Source organism: Lipophrys pholis (assembly GCF_963383615.2).
Source record: "Lipophrys pholis genome assembly, chromosome: 18".
NCBI classification, from domain to species: Eukaryota; Metazoa; Chordata; class Actinopteri; order Blenniiformes; family Blenniidae; genus Lipophrys; species Lipophrys pholis.
Genome location: NC_137646.1, coordinates 7,618,098 through 7,637,756, shown reverse-complemented (window position 1 = coordinate 7,637,756; position 19,659 = coordinate 7,618,098). Strand labels below are relative to the sequence as shown.

Sequence of the window (19,659 nt, the reverse complement as noted above, 5' to 3'; positions counted from 1 at the left end):
AGAGAAAGACTTTGCCTAAAGAGAAGTTTCCATCAGGAGTCATCATTAAGGCAAATCAAAAGGGCTGGATGGATGAGGAAATGATGAAAGAGTGGCTGAGGGAGGTGTATGTAAGGAGAACAGGTGGTTTTTTCCACGCATCACCATCGCTGTTGATCTGTGACTCTATGCGTGCCCATCTCACAGCCGATGTGAAAAAACAAGTGAAGCAAACGAACTCTGAGCTTGCTGTCATTCCGGGAGGCCTGACAAAGGAACTCCAACCGCTGGACATCGGTGTGAACCGGCCGTTCAAAGTAAGGCTGCGAGCGGCGTGGGAGCGATGGATGACCGATGGAGACCACAGTTTCACTAAGAGTGGAAGGCAGCGCCGGGCGAGTTACGCCACAATTTGCAAATGGATTGTAGATGCTTGGGCTAGCGTGTCTGCTGGCACTGTTGTTCGAGCTTTCGCAAAAGCCGGCATCATTTCCAAGGAGCCGCACGGCACGGAAAGTGACTCTGACAGTGAAGAAAATGAACCTGGTATGTTTGATGGAGATTTAGCGCAGCTGTTCAATTCAGAAACAGAGGACGAGGAGTTCGATGGGTTTGATTGATGACGATTACAGGTAAAAAAAATGTTAGTACTTTGTAATCAATACTTAAATAAAGCACAACCAAACTCAGTTTTGCTCCCGCTCTATTTTTAAATACGCACACTTGTATGCTTGTGTGTGTGTGTGTTGTTGTAATGCGGACACCATGAGAACGTTAAAGGGGGAAGTGTGGGCATGGAACCCGCGCCCTATGAGCAGGTGCGCCTTATGTGTGTGTTAAATGCAGTAATGGCACACATAACTGAGACTGCGCCTTTTAGTACGGTGTGCCTTTTGGTCGTGAAAATACGGTATACAATATCTACAAATGTTAACCTAGAAGATTCTATAAATAGTTTATTTGTGGTTTTCCCAAAGGAAGTTTTATTTATTGTTTTTAAAAAATGTTTTCTTTAGTTTAATGAGGTTCTATATGTGTTCTGTATATTATTTCTACCGACTTATCGTTATTAGTGAGAAATACAGTACAAGCTGTTTGTTTTGTATTTACTACAAATAGTGTTCTTTTATGTGTTCTATATTCTGCTTCCAAAAGACTGTAAAACAAACTTGCAACATTTAAGACTTTGTAACTGTGAATTAGATAATCTGTGGTCAAGCTCAGAATCTATCCAGAAATTAATTAACATTCAACCAGCCATTTCTACCACTCTGATCATATTCCCTCCATCATTACTCCATGAAGGGAGTAAAGAACGTTCATCAATGACAGAGAGTGTATGAACTGAATCAGTACGCTCTGTCTGCTTCACGCTCAGGAGGAAATATCACGACTCATCATCGTGGGTAGAGAGACCAAACACTTTAGAAACACATTTCTCAAGTCAAGAACTATAGAAATGATCCCTGAAAGTATAGTCTTAATACTCCTTAGTACAAACAGCTGAGGCCTTGAATGAATCAGTCTTTCTCATCACTGGTGAGCAGATCTTTTTGTTATGGATCCAGCAAGAAAGAGATTTTCTCCTGTCTGGGATCATTTCCAGCTGATCTCTCCTGATACATTCAGCACAGAATAGCAATAGTGTGACATATATGAACTATTATTGATATGTGATATTGCATTGCAGAACCCTTGTACTAATGTCCATCTTCCACATTCTGGCATTTTTAAATGTGACATGTATGTTATGGTCCAAATAAATACATCAATAACACCTCATCTATGCTGAGGCAGGAAAGTGGGAAAAGTATATAAATGTACACCACAACTTGTAGAAGCTTGTTGAAATTCAATGACTAAATAGAAGTTTGCAGAAGTCACATAATAATTAAGATTAAGTGAAGATGTTCAGTAATGAAGAGTGATTCACGACCGTAGAAAAGAGCTGCCTTCAGAATATTTACATTTATTTCTATTAATTTTATTTTGTTCCAACATTAGATGGTGTTTGAACAAATTTCCATTATTATGGATGGATATGGACATGTGCCAAATAATCTGCAGAATAGCTTATGGCAGTGGTTCTCAAACGTTTTACACCAAGTACCACCCAGAAAATACTTGGCTCTCCAAGTACCACCATAATGACCAACACTATACAGTAGCCTAGTGAGCCGAAGCATTCATCAAAAACAAGGCAGAGGTTTTACTCCTAAAGAAGTATATTTAATATTGTCAGCCATTGTAACATTTTACACAGTTAGATTAGTAACACTACGCTTAAATATAGGGAAATTAAAGACTGTACTTAAATAATGATTTAATTAAAATATATTGCACAGAAAAGTTAAATAAAACTGTACTGTACTTAAATGTTAAGTAAACAATGTGCTGTACTTGATTAAAAAATAATCTAAACAGGCTGCTTTCTGAAACAGAAACACACGCACACGCACACACACACACACACACACACACACACACACACACACACACACACACACACACACACACACACACACACACACACACACACACACACACACACACACACACACACACACAGAGGAAGAACAATAAGATTAAGACTAAAACTATAATAAAAAGATGTTCAATGGATTCTAGTGAATGTCTCTCTATCATTCTACTGTAGATCTGGGATCCCCCCTCCCTTCTCGTGTCACATGGCCCCGCTTGAGCCAATCGAAAATGAAACATGGCTGGCATTTCAGGAAATTATGTTTTATTCACGGACTGAGTATTTCAGACGATACATATTATGAAGTAGATAACGGCTTTAGAAACGATCGAAGTAACTCCTCTTCCACCGTCCAGTTCATCCATTTTAGTAATCAGCGGGCAGCGTGACGGCAGCGTTACGGCGGCGTTACAGCGGCGTTACGTCGGCGTTACGGTAGCATTACGGCAGTGGCGGCACTTCGTGTCACGATCGCCCGTAATGTTACGCTTAGCCACCCGCTAACCTCCGGGACTCGACGTGAAAAGTCATTTTACACACAAAATACTTCACTTTTTTCACAAGAATCAGCTTAGATAGGCCTTTTCTCACAGAGCTGCTAAATCCCGTGTTTTCAGCTGCACTACAGACTAAGTTAGGGTATAAACGCTCTACCGTGAATAACTGTTGATGTCAGCGCTTTTATATTTATGTCAGTGATTCTTTGGCATACCACTAGAGGGAGCTAGTGGTACTCATACCACACTTTAAGAATGACTAGCTTATGGGTTGTAGTGGGAGTTTGAAAGTTCAGTGTTATGGTTAACTAATAAATGCACCAGTATTATGACTGGGTGAGTTTATTTCTTGATTTCAGAGACACTCCACCACTCTGATCATATTCCCTCCATCATTACTCCATGAAGGGAGCAAAGAACGTTCATCAATGACAGAGAGTGTATGAACTGAATCATTACTCTCTGTCTGCTTCACGCTCAGGAGGGAATATCACGACTCATCATCGTGGGTAGAGAGACCAAACACTTTAGAAACACATTTCTCAAGTCAAGAACTATAGAAATGATCCCTGAAGGTATAGTCTTAAACAGAGAGGGGAAGGCGGGTGGAGGGGGAGCTATATATGTGGGTGTAGACCTGAAATATAAAGTGGTGGAGAAAATGACAAGAGCAATGAAAGATGTGTTTGAATGCAACACAGTTGAACTCTGTATGAAAAAAAAGAATGTAATTGTAAGCTGCATTTATAGAACACCAGGGGCCAGTTGTTCAAAAAAATGTAATCTGGATCAAAATGATCCGGATTTGAAAATGTCATTTGTTGCTTTCCAGGATGCAGAGAGTTGCACAGTAAGACTCTGGAGTCCATTTGTGGTTCCCTTTCTAGGACCTCACCACTGGACACCCGGTTCTGTGCACCTTTCTTTTAGGGACCGAGCCCAGAAGGGAAGCTGCCTGGAGGCGAGGACCCTATTGCATCTGGAGTGTTTCTTTCTTTGTTTCTTCTCCTGACGCCATTGAACCCAAATTTGACATAAACTTGCAAACCAAATTTGGCACAATCATCAGGACTGGTGCAGACTACAAGAAAATACAAACAATTAACCCACAAAGTGCCAAAGTGTGCTCTCTAGCGCCACCTACAATCACCACAGCCATGGTGTGATCTCTCTAGAAATGTCGTAGAGAGATCAAAACAAAACTCATCTGTTCGTCTCATCACGACATAAAAATCACACTCTGACACCCCTGACCTAAGTCCAACAGAAGTCCTCAATTTGATTTTAAAAATAAGATTATCAGCAGAAATTTAAATTGGGTCTCACAGCCTGTAGGAAAGTCATAGAGCGATGAAACCAAAGGTCACTTGTTTGTCTCAGCAAGACCTGGAAATAATGTAATGACACTCCTCACTTAATCCAACAGGAAGTCTACAATTTGCCTTTCAAATCAAGATCCATCCATGCTCATGTCAGCACGGTCACCCAGATGACATTGCAACAGAGCACAAAGGAAGGTGGCGCCCAGCATGGGACACGAACCCACGACCTTGACATTGCGAGTCTCATGCTCTACCAACTGAGCTAGAAGAACCAGGAACCATGAGGGATCACCAAAAGAAGAACCGGACACAGTGACCTGCTACCTTCAAGTGATCCAAGTTTCAATCTTCAGTGTTTTTACTGCAAAATCCTCCAGAGAACAAAAGAATAATTTCAGAAAGGGCAGTGTCCCAGTCTTTTATGAATACTTGTCACCAACAACTTATATATTTGATTTGTATAATCAGAGGCAATAATCTGTTTTAGCCTCGCTGGACTACAATGAATTTACGGCTCACTAACTGCAGTTGAACTATTGTTTCACCTTCTACCGTACCGCATAGGACCGACTGAATACGTTTATGTGTGTGTTTGTTCTCCTCAAGGGTTGAAGAATCCAGTCAATCTGACAGAAATATTGTTAGTTAATGTGATAAACTTTGTCTATGAGCAGCTTGTAGAAGTGAGAGCTACAGAAACATAGAACACAAAAGCCTCATCAATGGTGGAGACGTTACACAATGAAAAGCTTGTAGAATATACCTACACGGCAAACAGGAAATATTCCCTAGTTATTCAAATGAGAGACATTTGTTTGACTGATGTCACGACATGACATTTTGCATCAAAAGATTAGAAAACACAAATAAGCAGAAATAATGAGGAACCTGCTGTTGGTGAAGGTGTTTTGTAATCACATAGTACAAAGTTCATAATACTCAGTGTAGAAGTCTATAGTCATCTTCTCAAGGTTATTGACCCTGGGCTAAATGAAAAGAATATATCAACTTAGTACCTGTATTCCTGCTTTGTGATGTGATTTAACTAACAGAATTTCACACGTTAGAACAAGACCTATGATGTTTGCAACACGAGCATCGAGGAACACAGAACATGAATTTATATGGAGTACACACTGCAGTACTCACATACCACTGAGCTCCTTCAAAATAGAAAATCAATTTGAAAATGTTTCTTAGTAAGAAAAAAATTATATAATACAGAAGGAAAAAGGACAATAGAACATTCGATCCACATGAGAAATAACTATGATTTTTCCTTTTATTTGTTGAAAAACTGTTGTTATTCTTCATGTTTCTTCTTGATGTGTTTCTAAAGTGTTGCTGCACCTTGTTAGGATGACAAGGCCCCTGAGAAGGATTGGTGTGTTTCAGGAGAAAACAGGAAGCAAAGGGGATTGAAAGAAAAACATCCAAAGAGGAAAATAGTGACAGATGAAGAGCAAATCAAACCTGGTGAGACTGTGTGTGATGTGTAATTAAGCAGGTACAAGTGAAGTGTTTTGTTGTATCTAACAGTCTTCTGGTGCCTGGCTCAGTACACCAGCATGGAGCAAAGCGGGTCCCCAGAATAAAACACAAAAAAAAACTGGTTGGGGAACAAAAAGTAAATTCCGAGCTGAAACACATTGAACTATGTACTTTGGTGAAATACGTACCTTTATTATGCGTGCATGTGTGCAGAACTCTGATATGAGAAATGAAATCCATTCAGTGGTTAGTGTGATAGCCGGGAACTGAATGGCAAATTGAATTTCTCCTACTGGGTTCATATTTTTGTAAATTTGGCTATGAACGAGTGAGTGGCTCATCTGATATAAAACTCACCGTACAATACTGGATTACACCAGTGGATATCTTTTACTGATGTTATACGTCAACATCCCATTTCAAAAAAAATAATGTCATAAGGTAATAGATAGCTGCATGATTTTGTCCATCACATTTGGTCCTTCAGTGTCATTTCTGCCTTTGATAGTAAGTAAGTTGTTCTGTGGTTCTCAGCTCCAGCTCATGTAGAAGACTTCAGGACAAAGTGAGACCAGTGTCACTCTGCAGTGGAACAAAGTGAACAACAACATCAGCTTCATCCTCCAGTTTAATGGTACCGAGACAAACATCAGAGCACCAGATGGAGACGGACCAGTAACTCACACAGTCTCATGTCTCTCTGCTGCAACTGAGGACACATTCACTGTCTTCTCTGGGTTTGGGAGCGTCAGAAGCAGCGGAGTCAGCATTAATGCAGTCACTGGTAAGATGCTGTTTTCAGGAAGTTGTGGGAGTCTGATTGTGATCCCACATGTGTATAATGTAGTTATTTGTACTACCAACGTACTGTAATTCTTGTGGCTCTTTGTCTCTGACTGTTTGGCCGCCCCTGCTCTATAAGAACAAGAAGAAAGTTCGCCGCTCCAGCATCTTGCCGAACAACAACAACAACAAACATTGGCACATCGACCAGCGTTTCTTCAGTTCTTATGGGTTCTAATAGGAGTATGCAGGGGCCTTTACTCAGACGTCTCAGCTGCAACACAACAAATGTGTTTGTTGTGGCTGGTCCCGCAGTGTTTACTGTCACGTGATGATGTCACATACCAGCGTCATCATGCAGCCGTTCACTCTCTGCGGTGGGACGGAGCAACAGAGTTGGGTGTGGGTACGCTGTTTACCGTACCGTGCGGTACCGTGCAGTGGAAACGAGGCCTATGATGCCTCTTTACATGACTCAACAAAAAAGAGCTGGCTCGGTTACAGATAGTCCAGAACTCAGCCGCCAGACTTTTGACCAGCACCAACAGGAGGGCCCATTCCCCCCCTGTGTTAAGATCTCTTCACTGGCTCCTTGTTGAGTCTCGTGTTCAATATAAAATCTTGGTGCTAACTTTTTGAGCCCTACATGGTCAAGCTCCTCCTTACATTGCTGACCTCATGAAGCCCTACAGCTCGACTCGGACCTCGAGATCGTCTGGGCAGAACCTAGTTTGGCAAAATGGGTGTGATAACTAAAATTGTGGGGGAGCTTAGAGCCGAGTGGAAACTTGTTCCCAAAGACTCAGCAAGTTGCTGACAACGCCAACCGGGGAATTTCACCCCGGGAATTGTTCCACTTCTGGCCACTTCTTCAGAGGCACACAGGTCCGTTATACCAAGAGGCAGGAGACGTGGTTCGCACAGCACACACAAGAAGAGGGGTACCACCACCACGGACTCTAGTCCACCACCGTAGGGGCTCAGCGTCTGAAATGGAGGGATATAATGAATAGGGAACACTCAACACAGGAAAAGAAAAGAAATGAAAAGCAAAGACCATATGATAGATGACAAACAGCCACCTAGAATATTATAAAGCAAGTACAAAGGAAATGATATTTTAACTAAACAAAATGAGATTATCTACACAAACTGAACATTAAACCAAAACAATAAACATAACAACAGAAAGTCAACCACAACAACATAAACCAAAAACAGTTTAACCCCACTGCATACACATTTTAAAATGAGGCGGAAGCTCAACTTAAAAGGCAGTGGTTTGACACAAAAGGTTAAAACCAGAACGGGCAGAACCCGGCCCAGCCGTGGCCGGCTCGGCAGCCGAGATGAGGCTGGAGTTTACATGGCTAGGAGCGGGGCTGGAAGTCCGGTGAGGCCGGGAGGCAAAGTAGCCGGGAGGCAAAGTAGCCGGGAGGCAAAGCAGCGGCGAGGAGCACCGGCCCAGTAGCAGCCGCAGCTCTCCAATGCAGCCACTAAATGTAAACAGGGATCACATGGGAAGCTCACATAGAGAGCCAAACACATCATATACTGACTGGCACCATTTAGGCTACATACCTCAGGGGCGCGGTGTGCCACACCTGGGAGGGAAAGCACGTGTGAGCGTTGTAGCCACCCGTAGCTTCCTACAACATTAGCGAGCTTTAACATGCGGGTCACCTCCGTGCCTTGAGAGGCTCTAACTGGACAAAAAGCGTGACCTACCAGCAGCAATCCACAACGTGATGCGGGTTCAACCAGCTCTGAGAGTCACGATGTTTTCGGAAGTGCAGAGCGGAGCGACCGACATTCTGCTACACTAATAAAAGTTCCATGTACTTGCTTTAAAACCCGGGGAGACTCATCATTCAAAGCTGCCGCACCCCGACTTTGGAATGAACTCCCACTTGACCTGCGCTCCCTGGACTCAGCGGACATCTTTAAAAAGTGCCTAAAAACACATTTGTTTGCCAAAACATTCTAGTCTAATCGACCCACGCTGCCGACTGTCGACATTTGTTGTGTTTTTAAGATGTTTTTTTCTCTTATCTGTTTTTATTTGTTTTTACTGTGAAGCACTTTGTGACTCCATGTCTGTGAAAAGCGCTAAAGAAATAAAATTTACTTACTTACTTACGTACTTACTTATTTACATACTCTCAGGTGTGCAGCTCAGCTCCAGTGCAGGTCTTGTTGACTCCTCCCAGCACACAGACACACGAGGAAGAAGAAAAAACACAGAATATACAGCAGCAGAGCGACACTTTGTTCAGCCACAGCTGCTGAAAACTGATAGGAGCCAAACCAGCCTTTAGTCACTGTCGGTGTTCCCAAGAGCTCCGGAGGTTACAGAGACAATGGTGAGTCCAGTATATTTTAAAGGTTATTTTTAGATTAATATTAATTATTTTATGACACGTTTCCTAATGTTCCATATCAGATGTGGCATGTACATGAATAATGTGATCAGGAATTAAGCTTTAAAATGAAAGAATACTTTTTTTTTTGCATCTTTTCAAAGGTTTACCTCATGGAGAGGGGACTGGTGCTTTTTGTTCTCACAGGTTGGTGCAATTTTAAAAAGGCAATTACATCTACAGCTCATGTTTCTAAAGTGTTGCTGCACCTTGTTAGGATGACAAGGCCCCTGAGGAGGATTGGTGTGTTTCAGGAGAAAACAGGAAGCAAAGGGGATGGAAAGAAAAACATCCAAACAGGAAAATAGAGACAGATGAAGAGCAAATCAAACGGAGCATACTTTTGATTAATACATTGTATATTCTGTTTTGCTTTAGGAGTGATCACCAATGTAGGTTTTGGCCAAACTCACTACAACTTTGTAAATACTCCTCTGAGCTGGACAAACGCTCAGCGTGTGTGCAGGGATGACTTCACTGATCTGGCCACTATTCAAAGTGCAGCTGACGTTGATGCAGTTGGAAACACAACTTCGAGCGATACTGGTGAGTCCTGAATACTTGCACCGTATTTGACACACACTGTTGTGGCCAGTCTTTCGTCCCAAACATCTAAATTTAGAGTTGCACATTGAGGAGATTTTCGACTCGCAGAAAGTAAAAAACACTGGCAGAGAGATTTTCCAGGTTTCACAATAAAGATGCACTATTTATTTAAACAAACAAAAAATATTCTCTGTGGTTTACTTTCTTAAATAATACAAATACTTAACATAAATTCTAGTTTGTACAGGCTTGTGTGCCTGCGGTAGAAAAACCATCACTCCCTCCTCCTTCCACACTCACAGCTTCACCTCCTCCTGATTCTAAGGAGGAAGGCCTGACGAGGAAGAGGAGAGATCCACACATTTCTAATGATCAAAATAACTAAAAAAACACAAAAATAGGAAAACTTTAAATAGTATTTCTTATCATCACTTAAGTTTGCACCAATTTGACAAAGAACATTTATAGTCTCAAATGGCTCCAACACACACAGAATAATCCACAATGGCAAGTTTCAATTGTCTTGTTTTTGACCGAATCAACATCTTTTATTTGAGCAGGAAAAGCCTGGATTGGTCTTCATGATGACTTGCAAAACAGCTGGATGTGGTCCTTAAATGACAGCAGCTTCTATGGCGAGGGAGAGGCGACGTATAGAAATTGGATCAGTGGTCAGCCTGACAATTATGCTGGAAGAGAAAACTGTGGAGTACTTAAGAGGTCATACAATGGCAAATGGAATGACGTGTCTTGCAGCTACAATCGTCAGTCTGTGTGCTTCAATGGTGAGTTTTTTTAAAGAGTAACATTTTAAAAGCATTACTTTTTGACAAGAGCTTCCAGAAATGTCAATACTTCAGGCTGTGTGTAAATGTGTTGAATAAGTCACTGCCTTAGAAACTACTGTCAAATATTCAGCTTTTTCTTTTATTTTGATTCACAGCAAATAGTAGAAGAACTCATTCTTTGTTTATTAAAGAAAAAAAAGTGTCTATATTTCCAGGTACATTGAATGGAAAAGCAACCTTTGTTAGGATTGAAACATTCAGCACTTGGACAGAAGCTCAGAGGTTCTGCAGAGAGAATTATGTCGATCTGGCCAGGTACCGTATGAACTCACTAATTTGTTCATTCCATCCATGAATCAGTGAATTTGTTTTACATACAGTACGATGCAGATCTGCTACTCTTCCCTCCACAGCATACGAAACGAGGCTGAAAATGAAATGGTCAAGAGAGTTGCAGATGGTAAGGATGTGTGGATTGGTCTGTATCGGCGAAAAGTTTGGTCTGATGGGAGTGACTCTCTATATCGAAACTGGGAGAACAACCAGCCCGACACTGGAGGCGAGACGTGCGTCGCTTCATCATTGGAGTCAGGACTGTGGTCAGATGAAGGCTGCTCCATCCAACGGCCTTTTGTCTGTTACACAGCAAGTAATATATATGTTATTTTTACTACTAAATACTGCATGCTTGTGGCGTTGAGATCCCACAATAAGACTTATTCCATCCTTGCAAATTCTTATTGCAAAAACAATGTTTTCATAAACTCCATTTACAAATATTTGAAAGAATCAGTGACTCATCTCTCGGCACGTCACTGGATTACAATGCAAATGTTTGAACGATTTACATAAACCTGCTATGCAACAATAGTTTATATGTATGTTGTGTTAAATTGGTGCTTCTATAAACACAAGATACAAACATGTTTGGTCATTCTGTTTCACTTCTGCCACTGATAGTAAGTAAGTTGTTCTGTGGTTCTCAGCTCCAGCTCATGTAGAAGACTTCAGGTCAACAGGACAAAATGAGACCAGTGTCACTCTGCAGTGGAACAAAGTGAACAACAACATCAGCTTCATCCTCCAGTTTAATGGTACTGAGACAAACATCAGAGCACCAGATGGAGACGGACCAGTAACTCACACAGTCTCATGTCTCTCTGCTGCAACTGAGTACACATTCACTGTCTTCTCTGTGTTTGGGAGCGTCAGAAGCGGCGGAGTCAGCATTAATGCAGTCACTGGTAAGACGTCTTGACTCGTGTCATCAAACACTCAGATGAACGACATTAGAAAGTCAGATTCAGTTTAAGCGATAAACTCTCACAATCGGACAAGGAGGCTATTTTGGTCGATTTGAGACTAATATAAATTACCTTTTTAGTATTAACCATCATTTATTTTAAATTATACTTTTGAAAAGTGTTCTTCAATTCCCAATATGGACATATTTTCTGTGTGTTTGTTGTGTTTTTTCTAACATTTTTTCTTTTTAAATTCTGCTCATGGAGGAGGACAACTTGTCATCCTATTCTGTGAGGTATAAGTCTACTACTTGAAACTACTGGATCCAACTGGAGACGCACATGGAAGGATTTCAACCTTTTACATTCAAAGTCACTTTCCAAGACAATTATATGATATATAATAAATGCATAGCATCACTTTGTGTAATTAATGTCACTGCAAGAGTGGTAGGGATGAGTTTTGATGAAGCTATTTCCACTTTTCTGTCATCGTTAAATCATTTCCATATTATTGCTCAGGGCTGTCCTCTCGTCCTGACTCTCTATATTGTTCACACAAGTTAAAAAAGGCGACATTATGCAGGGATGTTGTCTGTTTGTCTCGTGGATTCTTGGATTTGTGATTTTACTTTGCCATTTTGATTTTGTTCTGTGGATTGTTGCACCTTTGCTTGGTGGTGGTGAAATTTGAGAAAGCTTCCTTGAAAGCGATTGACAAGCGCTTGAGTGTGATTATAGTGACATCTGCTGGGGTTTTGTATGTACTGCACGTGAGGGGAAGATTTGACCAAGGATCATAATTTCATGACTGTGACTGGTCTCATCCTTTCATCTTTCATTTCAGTTCTTGATTTAAAATAAATAAATAGTTGTTTTCCAACCAAACTTGTGTCACTGCAGTAAATCACATTGAAGATCTTTATTTTCTAAACAATAACTTCGACAGTCTTTCACTCTGGCCGACACCTTTTCTCACTATACTGCTCTGGCTATGTGAGAAAACCCACACATACACAGGGATAACTTGCAAACGGTGCACAGAGTCAGTGTGGAGGAATACTGCCAATGCTAATCCCCCAAAACAAACTTTTTTGTAGGTATTCTTTTTTTTTTTTTTATGCTTTTTATCTGTCAGTCATTCATTTGTTTTCCACCATCGAAGAAATGCAGCGTTACATCATTGCATGCCAAGGCCTGATTGCTTCATCAATAAAGAAATGACAGTATTTTCAACAGAAGTTACCAGTTTTGGGTGCTTTCAATTCGCACCACAAGTCCTTTTGTTGCCAGTCTAACTAAAGAAAGACACGAGTCAGGTTTCTTAAAAATTGATTATCAAACTATATTGAAGTGCGGTAAGCAAGCAATATTCTCAATTTACAGAATTCTGGGTCCTGGTTCCTCCTCTAAACCGAGCGATGTGAACTGCGAGCATGTCTGCCGATGCAACATGTGTATTTATGCATTCTTCTGCCCACAGGGGCAGGACGGTCCAGATGGTGAGTCACGGGGTCGCCGCAGGGTTAGCTGAGGTTTGCAGGATTTCACGAAGCCAGGCTGGGTCAAGGGGTACTTGAGGGCGGTCATCAAAAGGGACCAGTTGTGACGGGTTTCCTCTGATTGTAGTCTAGGTTTCGATCCCCCCACTCAAGTTCCTGTTTCACAGGCTTTGTCTCCTCCAAACACTGAGATAAGCACATTTTACAGGCAGCATCCTGCAACCATAAACTAAAGTTGTTTCTCATTAGAGCTGACCTCAGCAGATTGTTAGTCATGCGCTAAGCAAATTTCCTCAGAGAAAGTTAGTATCTTTCACACAGTGTTTAAGCAGAGCAGTTATTTTAAGAATAGAATCTCTTAACACCAGGTAAAGTCACTTTAGGAATGCTGTAGAATGAAAGAGCTTGCAAACTTTGTTCTTCAATTACAGTATTGATCATTTATACCCATATACAACCATATAAGTCAAAAGCAAGGGAGGACAGAAAAAGAAAAAAGATGAAGCTATACGGCAATGAACAACTCCCCTCTTCTAGATCCTTAATCAGAGTTTAAATTAAAATCCAGTTTATTGTCATATGCAAATCACCAAACCTGTTTCCCCTGTACGAGGAAATTATTCTTCTGCTGTTCACAGAGAATGCCAGCAGCAAAATAGCATGTAAAAGAAAACGGTGCAAAATAAGTCAATGACTGTCTACAATACATAAATAGAAAGTGGTGCAAGAATAGGTGAAGAAATGTTTATGTACAAATAGAAAAACTAGAGTCAAAAGATGCAGCATGAAGCATGTACAAGCAGTCTTGTGCCAAACGTGTTGTATGAGGCAGAAGGAAGAAGGATCTTCTCATTTTCACCGCTCAGAAAAATAAAGGGAAGACTAAAATAACACATCCGACGGATGTTCTCCTGAGGGACGTTCTCCTGGGGGATGTTCTCCTGAGGGATGTTCTCCAGAGGGACGTTCTCCTGGGGGATGTTCTCCTGAGGGATGTTCTTCTGAGGGATCCCCTCCCAGACTTGGATCAAAGCATCAGTGCATTCCTTTTTGTTTGTTGGTTGTTTTCAGTTTTGTCATGACCATGTGTTAAACTAGGCTATTTTCATTTATTTTTATTTGTGCATGAGGGTGAATTTTCACTCTTTCACTTTAATAAAGTTGCCAGCCTGCATGCAATTCCTGTCCTCACCATTGAAGTGTGGGGGCGCTAGTCTTAAACGTCATTAAAGGAGACATATCATGCTTTTAAATCCTTCCTTTTTACATATAAATCATACAGTTGTGGTCTATATAAAGCGGAACTGCAATGCTTGGGTCTGAATTCCTCATTATTAGAGCTCCACAGGCCCCTTTTCTACCCCTTTTCTGATGTGCTTCTGAGAGCAACTCGTTTTGGGGCGGTCTCTTCAAATGCAAATGAGACACTTCATACCCCGCCTCCTCTCCAAGTTGCAGAGTTGACACTCGGTTCAACGCCACCCTGTTCGGCCATCTTTGTAGTTTGATAGAACAGATACAATTATCTAGCGGCGCAGAAACTTTATATTCACACATTATTTACAAAATGTCAACAACGGAAGATTTGTCCATCCAGCCATACATGTTGGAGCCAGAGTCGGACCCGGCGGAGCGAGATGAAAATGACGATGATGCACCTGAAGAACAACGTCTTCATATGGATGTAACGCAATGGTGTGTTACTATATTTACACTAACTTCTCCATCCATGCCCATTACTACAATACTGCCTGTATTACAACGACTATTTAACACAGAAGTTACATTATAATCTAAAACGAGCACACAGCGCTAACATATGAAGACGGTGCAACTGCTAATGCTAACAAAACAATGACAGGGACGTCTTATCATCACACTTTTTAGCGTTATATACAGCTTACCGAAGTGCTCTGTTCGTCGTCTCCATAGATAGAAGGAACTGACCGCTCAATCAGACCAAGTCTTTCGGCAAATCCTTCTTTATACTGGCGGAGGTTACTGAAGCAGTCATCCTTAAAGTGATTCGCGCACACAAAAATGATCTTACCCACAGATGTGGGTACATTTCTGTGAAAAATAAAACTCAACCAGGCACTTCGAAAAGGTTCTGATGCTGGGAGACGGTGTAACGAAGCTTGTGGGTTACTACATCCAACAACCGAACATTTCGACTTATCCTCTCATAACTTCGGCACCCTTAGGTTGGACTACAAAATCGCAGCGAGAAACAAAAATGGCGGATTGCTCGAAGTGTCGATGTCCTAATTTGGCAGTTCCGCCGGGAATACTGTGACGTAATAGTTCAAAAAACGTAATAGAGAATAGAAAAATCGAAACGGATTGCAAAATATGACCAAAACAGAATATAAAGATATCAACGGAGCACCTGAAGAGACTACTTTGAACTTTTCTGTACTTCTAAACACTCTAAATATACAACAACATGCATTTAAGGGCTAAAAAAGTGGATTTAGCATGATATGTCCTCTTTAAGAGAGGCGGCTCAAGAGGTGCGAAGTCTCGTGATCGGAGTTAATGGCACTTGGAGTCTATTGACAGAAAAGACACAAGACAGAGTTCTTTCGTAGATTATGGTTTGTCAACACGTCCCTAATATATTTTGAGGTAGGTCAAACATTGAATAAAGAGCCTGTCCTTTGATCTCCTTTGATCTCCTTTGCTCTCCTTTGATATCCTTTGATAAAATGTTATCTCCTTTGCTCTCCTTTAATCTCCTTTGATCTCTGAGTGCTAAAATAACTCAAAAATACCTTTGTTAATGCCACATGCGTTTGCAAAACCAAGCTAGAGGAGGATATTTTGTCTATTGAAGCACAAGAAAAGTTCTCCCTCCTTGGACTCAACTTATTAATTGACTTCACTGTGAGAACAGAAGTCAGCAGCACCGATATCATGACTCGAAGAGGTAAGTAACATTGTGTCATTATGTCACCTAATGAGCTCCATGCTTGACAGTCACAATAGAAAATGGCTGTTTGGTGATCAGATGCTCAGTTTGATAATGAGAAGAAACAAAAGGCTGAGGCCAGTAAGAGAAAATCAGTTTTCGTGTTTAATCTTGGGCTTTGTTGGAACCATCACCATTTCCATTATTTTGGGGGAAATGATATTTTTAACAACTCTTCTCATTTTTTCCTCCATTTGTAGATTACCTTAGTGCTAAGAATTCATTTGAAATCTCATGAGTGCTCAATGTTTATGTTAGGACAGCCCAATGTTGTAATTCACGATTGTGACTACAGGCTTCCTCACAAAGTGAAATAAGCCAGACCGTTCCTCTGACAGGGGTCTACTAATGGTACCAAGAACAAGGCTCATTACCAGGGTGACAGAGCCTTTACTCTCCGGCCCCTCGGCTCTGGAACCCAGGCAGGAAAACTCAATATCCTGTTTTAAGTCTCATCTTAAAACTCATTTTTATCACTTGGCTTTTAGAAACTGACGTTCTCTTATTTTTAGTTTCTATTTCTTCTTGTCTATTTTTAATTGTTCTGTATTTCATTGTTGTAAATTTTATTGTGATTTTAATGTAAAAGTACTTTAATACTGAGTTTAGAAAAGTGCAATAGATATAAAGTTATTATGTTTGCTGGTTATGTAACCTCAGAGACTTTTAATACTTGATAAGATCAAGATAAACAGCAGCTCCACCAGAGTATTTCTCTACTGGACAGCAGCTCCTCAGGTTATCAGTCATTTGACAATTGGGTGTAGATCAGAGTTCCACAATTCTTGGCCGCGTTTCAGGTTTCTCCCAGTTGTAACACACCTGAACACAATAAGGGCCTCCTTACCTGGCTTTTTTACAAGCTTGATGATGACATCAACATCAGATTGAGGTGTGCTGAAGCTGGGAGAGCTAGAACGTGCAGGGCATGTTGAGGCTCAGAATTGAGGAACCCTGGTGTAGATCATGAAAGCAACACTCCTCTGCATGGAGACTCAAGAGAATTGTTCTGCGTTGACATAGAACATCAAGAGACAGGTTAGTTTTATCCTACTGATGATGTGTTGCTGCAAAAGTAATCCTGCTCAGTTTCTTCCCACCAAGAGCCTGAACAGGGACTTGAACCCTGGACCCTCAGATTAAAAGACTGATGCTCTACCATCTGAGCTACCCAGGCCTGCCAATAAAGGAAGACATAGTACTCCACCAAGGTTGTGATTTTCATGGACAGGGTGTCGAGGTGCAGCTGAAGCAAGAGGAGACAAAAACTCAGAGAGGCTGACAGTAAGGTAAGGCTCTATACTTTCTATTTCATTGGACTTACACTTTCTTACAGGTCTGTGCTCCCCCCCCCCCCCCCCTCTCTCAGCCTGCTGGTCACTCCATAAGAACAACCAGTCCATCAAAGAAAATTACTTCTTTATCACATCACAGCTGAAGCTCCAGACATTAGCCGACACTACATAACTAATAATTGAAAACATAATTAATGCTATATATCTTTTTGTCCATTTAACCATCAGCTTAATTCCTCCATGTAAAAATCCTGCAAACTTATTTACAGCACATTCAGGCAGTAGGTAGATAATAAACATTTTAATAAACTGGTGACATCTTATTGTTCCATGCAGAGACGTCCCCCTCCGTCCCCCCCGGGTTTTATTAACACATGATCAATCTGAAGTTCAGAGTCAGTGTTGTCTCCAAAGATTGCTGAGATATTATCATCGTAATGTTTCCTTGTGGCCGTGATCGTATAGTGGTTAGTACTCTGCGATGCGGCCGTGATCATATAGTGGTTAGTACTCTGTGTTGTGACAGTGATCGTATAGTGCTTAGTACTCTGTGTTGTGGCTGTGATCGTATAGTGGTTAGTACTCTGTGTTGTGGCTGTGATCGTATAGTGGTTAGTACTCTGTGTTGTGGCTGTGATCGTATAGTGGTTAGTACTCTGTGTTATGGCCGTGATCATATAGTGGTTAGTACTCTGTGTTATGACAGTGATCGTATAGTGGTTAGTACTCTGTGTTATGATAGTGATCGTATAGTGGTTAGTACTCTGTGTTATGACAGTGATCGTATAGTGGTTAGTACTCTGGGTTGTGGCCGCAGCAACCCCGGTTCAACTCCGGGTCATGGCAGTGGCTCCTAAAGTGTTTATCTTGTCGTCACTCATGAAGCTGCTCTATCATCAACTTGTAGACTGAAGGAATCTCAAGAAGATTCTAACTCCTTTAAAATCTACCATCAGTATGTCTCTCTGTGTCATAGTTACTCTAGAATAAAATAGTTACTCATTATCTATTATATGTTGTTGTTTCTGTTCATATTTATTTATGTTCTTAAATTCTATTAACGTTTCAGTACAAATATTAGGGGTCCATATATTCTGCTGTGGAAAATGGACCTCAGCGTTCAGATTCTATGAGGGTCCTTTTACAATCTTACACCGGCACTGAGCCTCGATGGAGCCTTGGCCAAATGAAGCCTCATCAACCATTGTCTTTATTTTCTGACTCCACCAGATGGCGGTGTTGGTTTGAAGATAGAGGCTGAAAGATTGGCAATGAAGTGTGTTTTCAAACATTTGTTGAACAGACAGCGCCATCTTGCGTCTTCTGCTTGTATGGGAGGCTGCCTGAGAATAGCAGGTGCTGTGAGCTTTTAACCCCCCTGGCCAGAGGGGGCGCTCTTCTTGCTCTTTTTCAACTCAAATTTTCACAAACACATCAATGTTGGTAAACTCTGTGTGACCTGAGGCCTGAGGCCTGTACTGCGAAGCTGGATTTTCTCTTATCCAGATAACTTTCCATACTATGACACTCATTTACTTCTCACCAGGATAAATCACCATGGTAATTTACCCTGAATGTCTAACCTCCGGAGCAGGTTATGTTCTGGATAAGAGGTCAAAGCTCCGCCTCCTGACCAATCAGATCTCTTGGAAAATGCCCCGCCCATTCTTAAATGATGGTGATTGGTGGGCAGGTTCAGCACTGAGCTGCAGCAGAGCGGAGATGAGAAAGTAATTTAGAAATCTTTTTGACATAATAAAATAAATCCTGGTCTCTGAGGCTTTGAAGGATGTTTTTGTTCGTGACTTGTTCCAAGTCTGTTTATCTCCACGAGGGTTGATCTGGAATAATGAGCTTAATGATCACACCTGACAAAACTGCAGAAACATGAATTTATGGAACCAGAACTACTCCTGTCGTCACGGTGATGAATTAATATTCCAACATAAAACACAAGAGAAACTCAGCCTCAAAACAACTGGATGGAAAATCTAAACTAAAAGAAGATCAGTGAGGAAGTTCAGCCCGACACGTTTCTGCTGGAATAAAGTGAAACTGAGTGATGACAGTGCTGTCTGTTTATATTGTCAGATGAATTAATCTGGTATAATCTCACCAAGTCAGCATTAACAAGTCAGGAATGTTCTGGCTTTGGCTGCAGCAGCAGTGTTGCTTTTAGCTGCTGGATGTGTTTTAATTCTTCATAATCTCAGAGATTAACTGCTCCTTCAGTAATCTGTAAACTGCTCTGCAGAGTTTCTCTGTCTGTGATTGGTCAGATGCTGCAAACTCCGCCCCTTTCATGTGAACAAGCACACGTAGGTCTGGGTTGAACCAGA

At 41.2% G+C, this 19,659-nt stretch overlaps 1 protein-coding gene across 1 annotated transcript; it reads left to right on the top strand.

Annotated features, from left to right (window-relative positions):
* Positions 1–8,777: 8,777 nt before the first annotated feature.
* LOC308123454 (C-type mannose receptor 2-like) lies at positions 8,778–12,437 on the top strand. Its single transcript, XM_080485959.1, has 8 exons — positions 8,778–8,917; positions 9,079–9,121; positions 9,353–9,520; positions 10,081–10,305; positions 10,524–10,623; positions 10,722–10,957; positions 11,295–11,552; positions 11,820–12,437. The coding sequence occupies exons 1-8, from the start codon at positions 8,915–8,917 to the stop codon at positions 11,852–11,854; spliced, it is 1,068 nt and encodes a 355-aa protein (XP_080342085.1). The 5' UTR covers positions 8,778–8,914; the 3' UTR covers positions 11,855–12,437.
* The last annotated feature ends 7,222 nt before the right edge of the window (positions 12,438–19,659 follow it).

Excerpts from the sequence above, each read along its gene's own strand:
- LOC308123454 (XM_080485959.1), top strand. Across the intron at positions 10,624-10,721 it reads AATTATGTCGATCTGGCCAG|CATACGAAACGAGGCTGAAA; the intron begins GTACCGTATGAA and ends TTCCCTCCACAG. Across the intron at positions 11,553-11,819 it reads CAGCATTAATGCAGTCACTG|GAGGACAACTTGTCATCCTA; the intron begins GTAAGACGTCTT and ends CTGCTCATGGAG.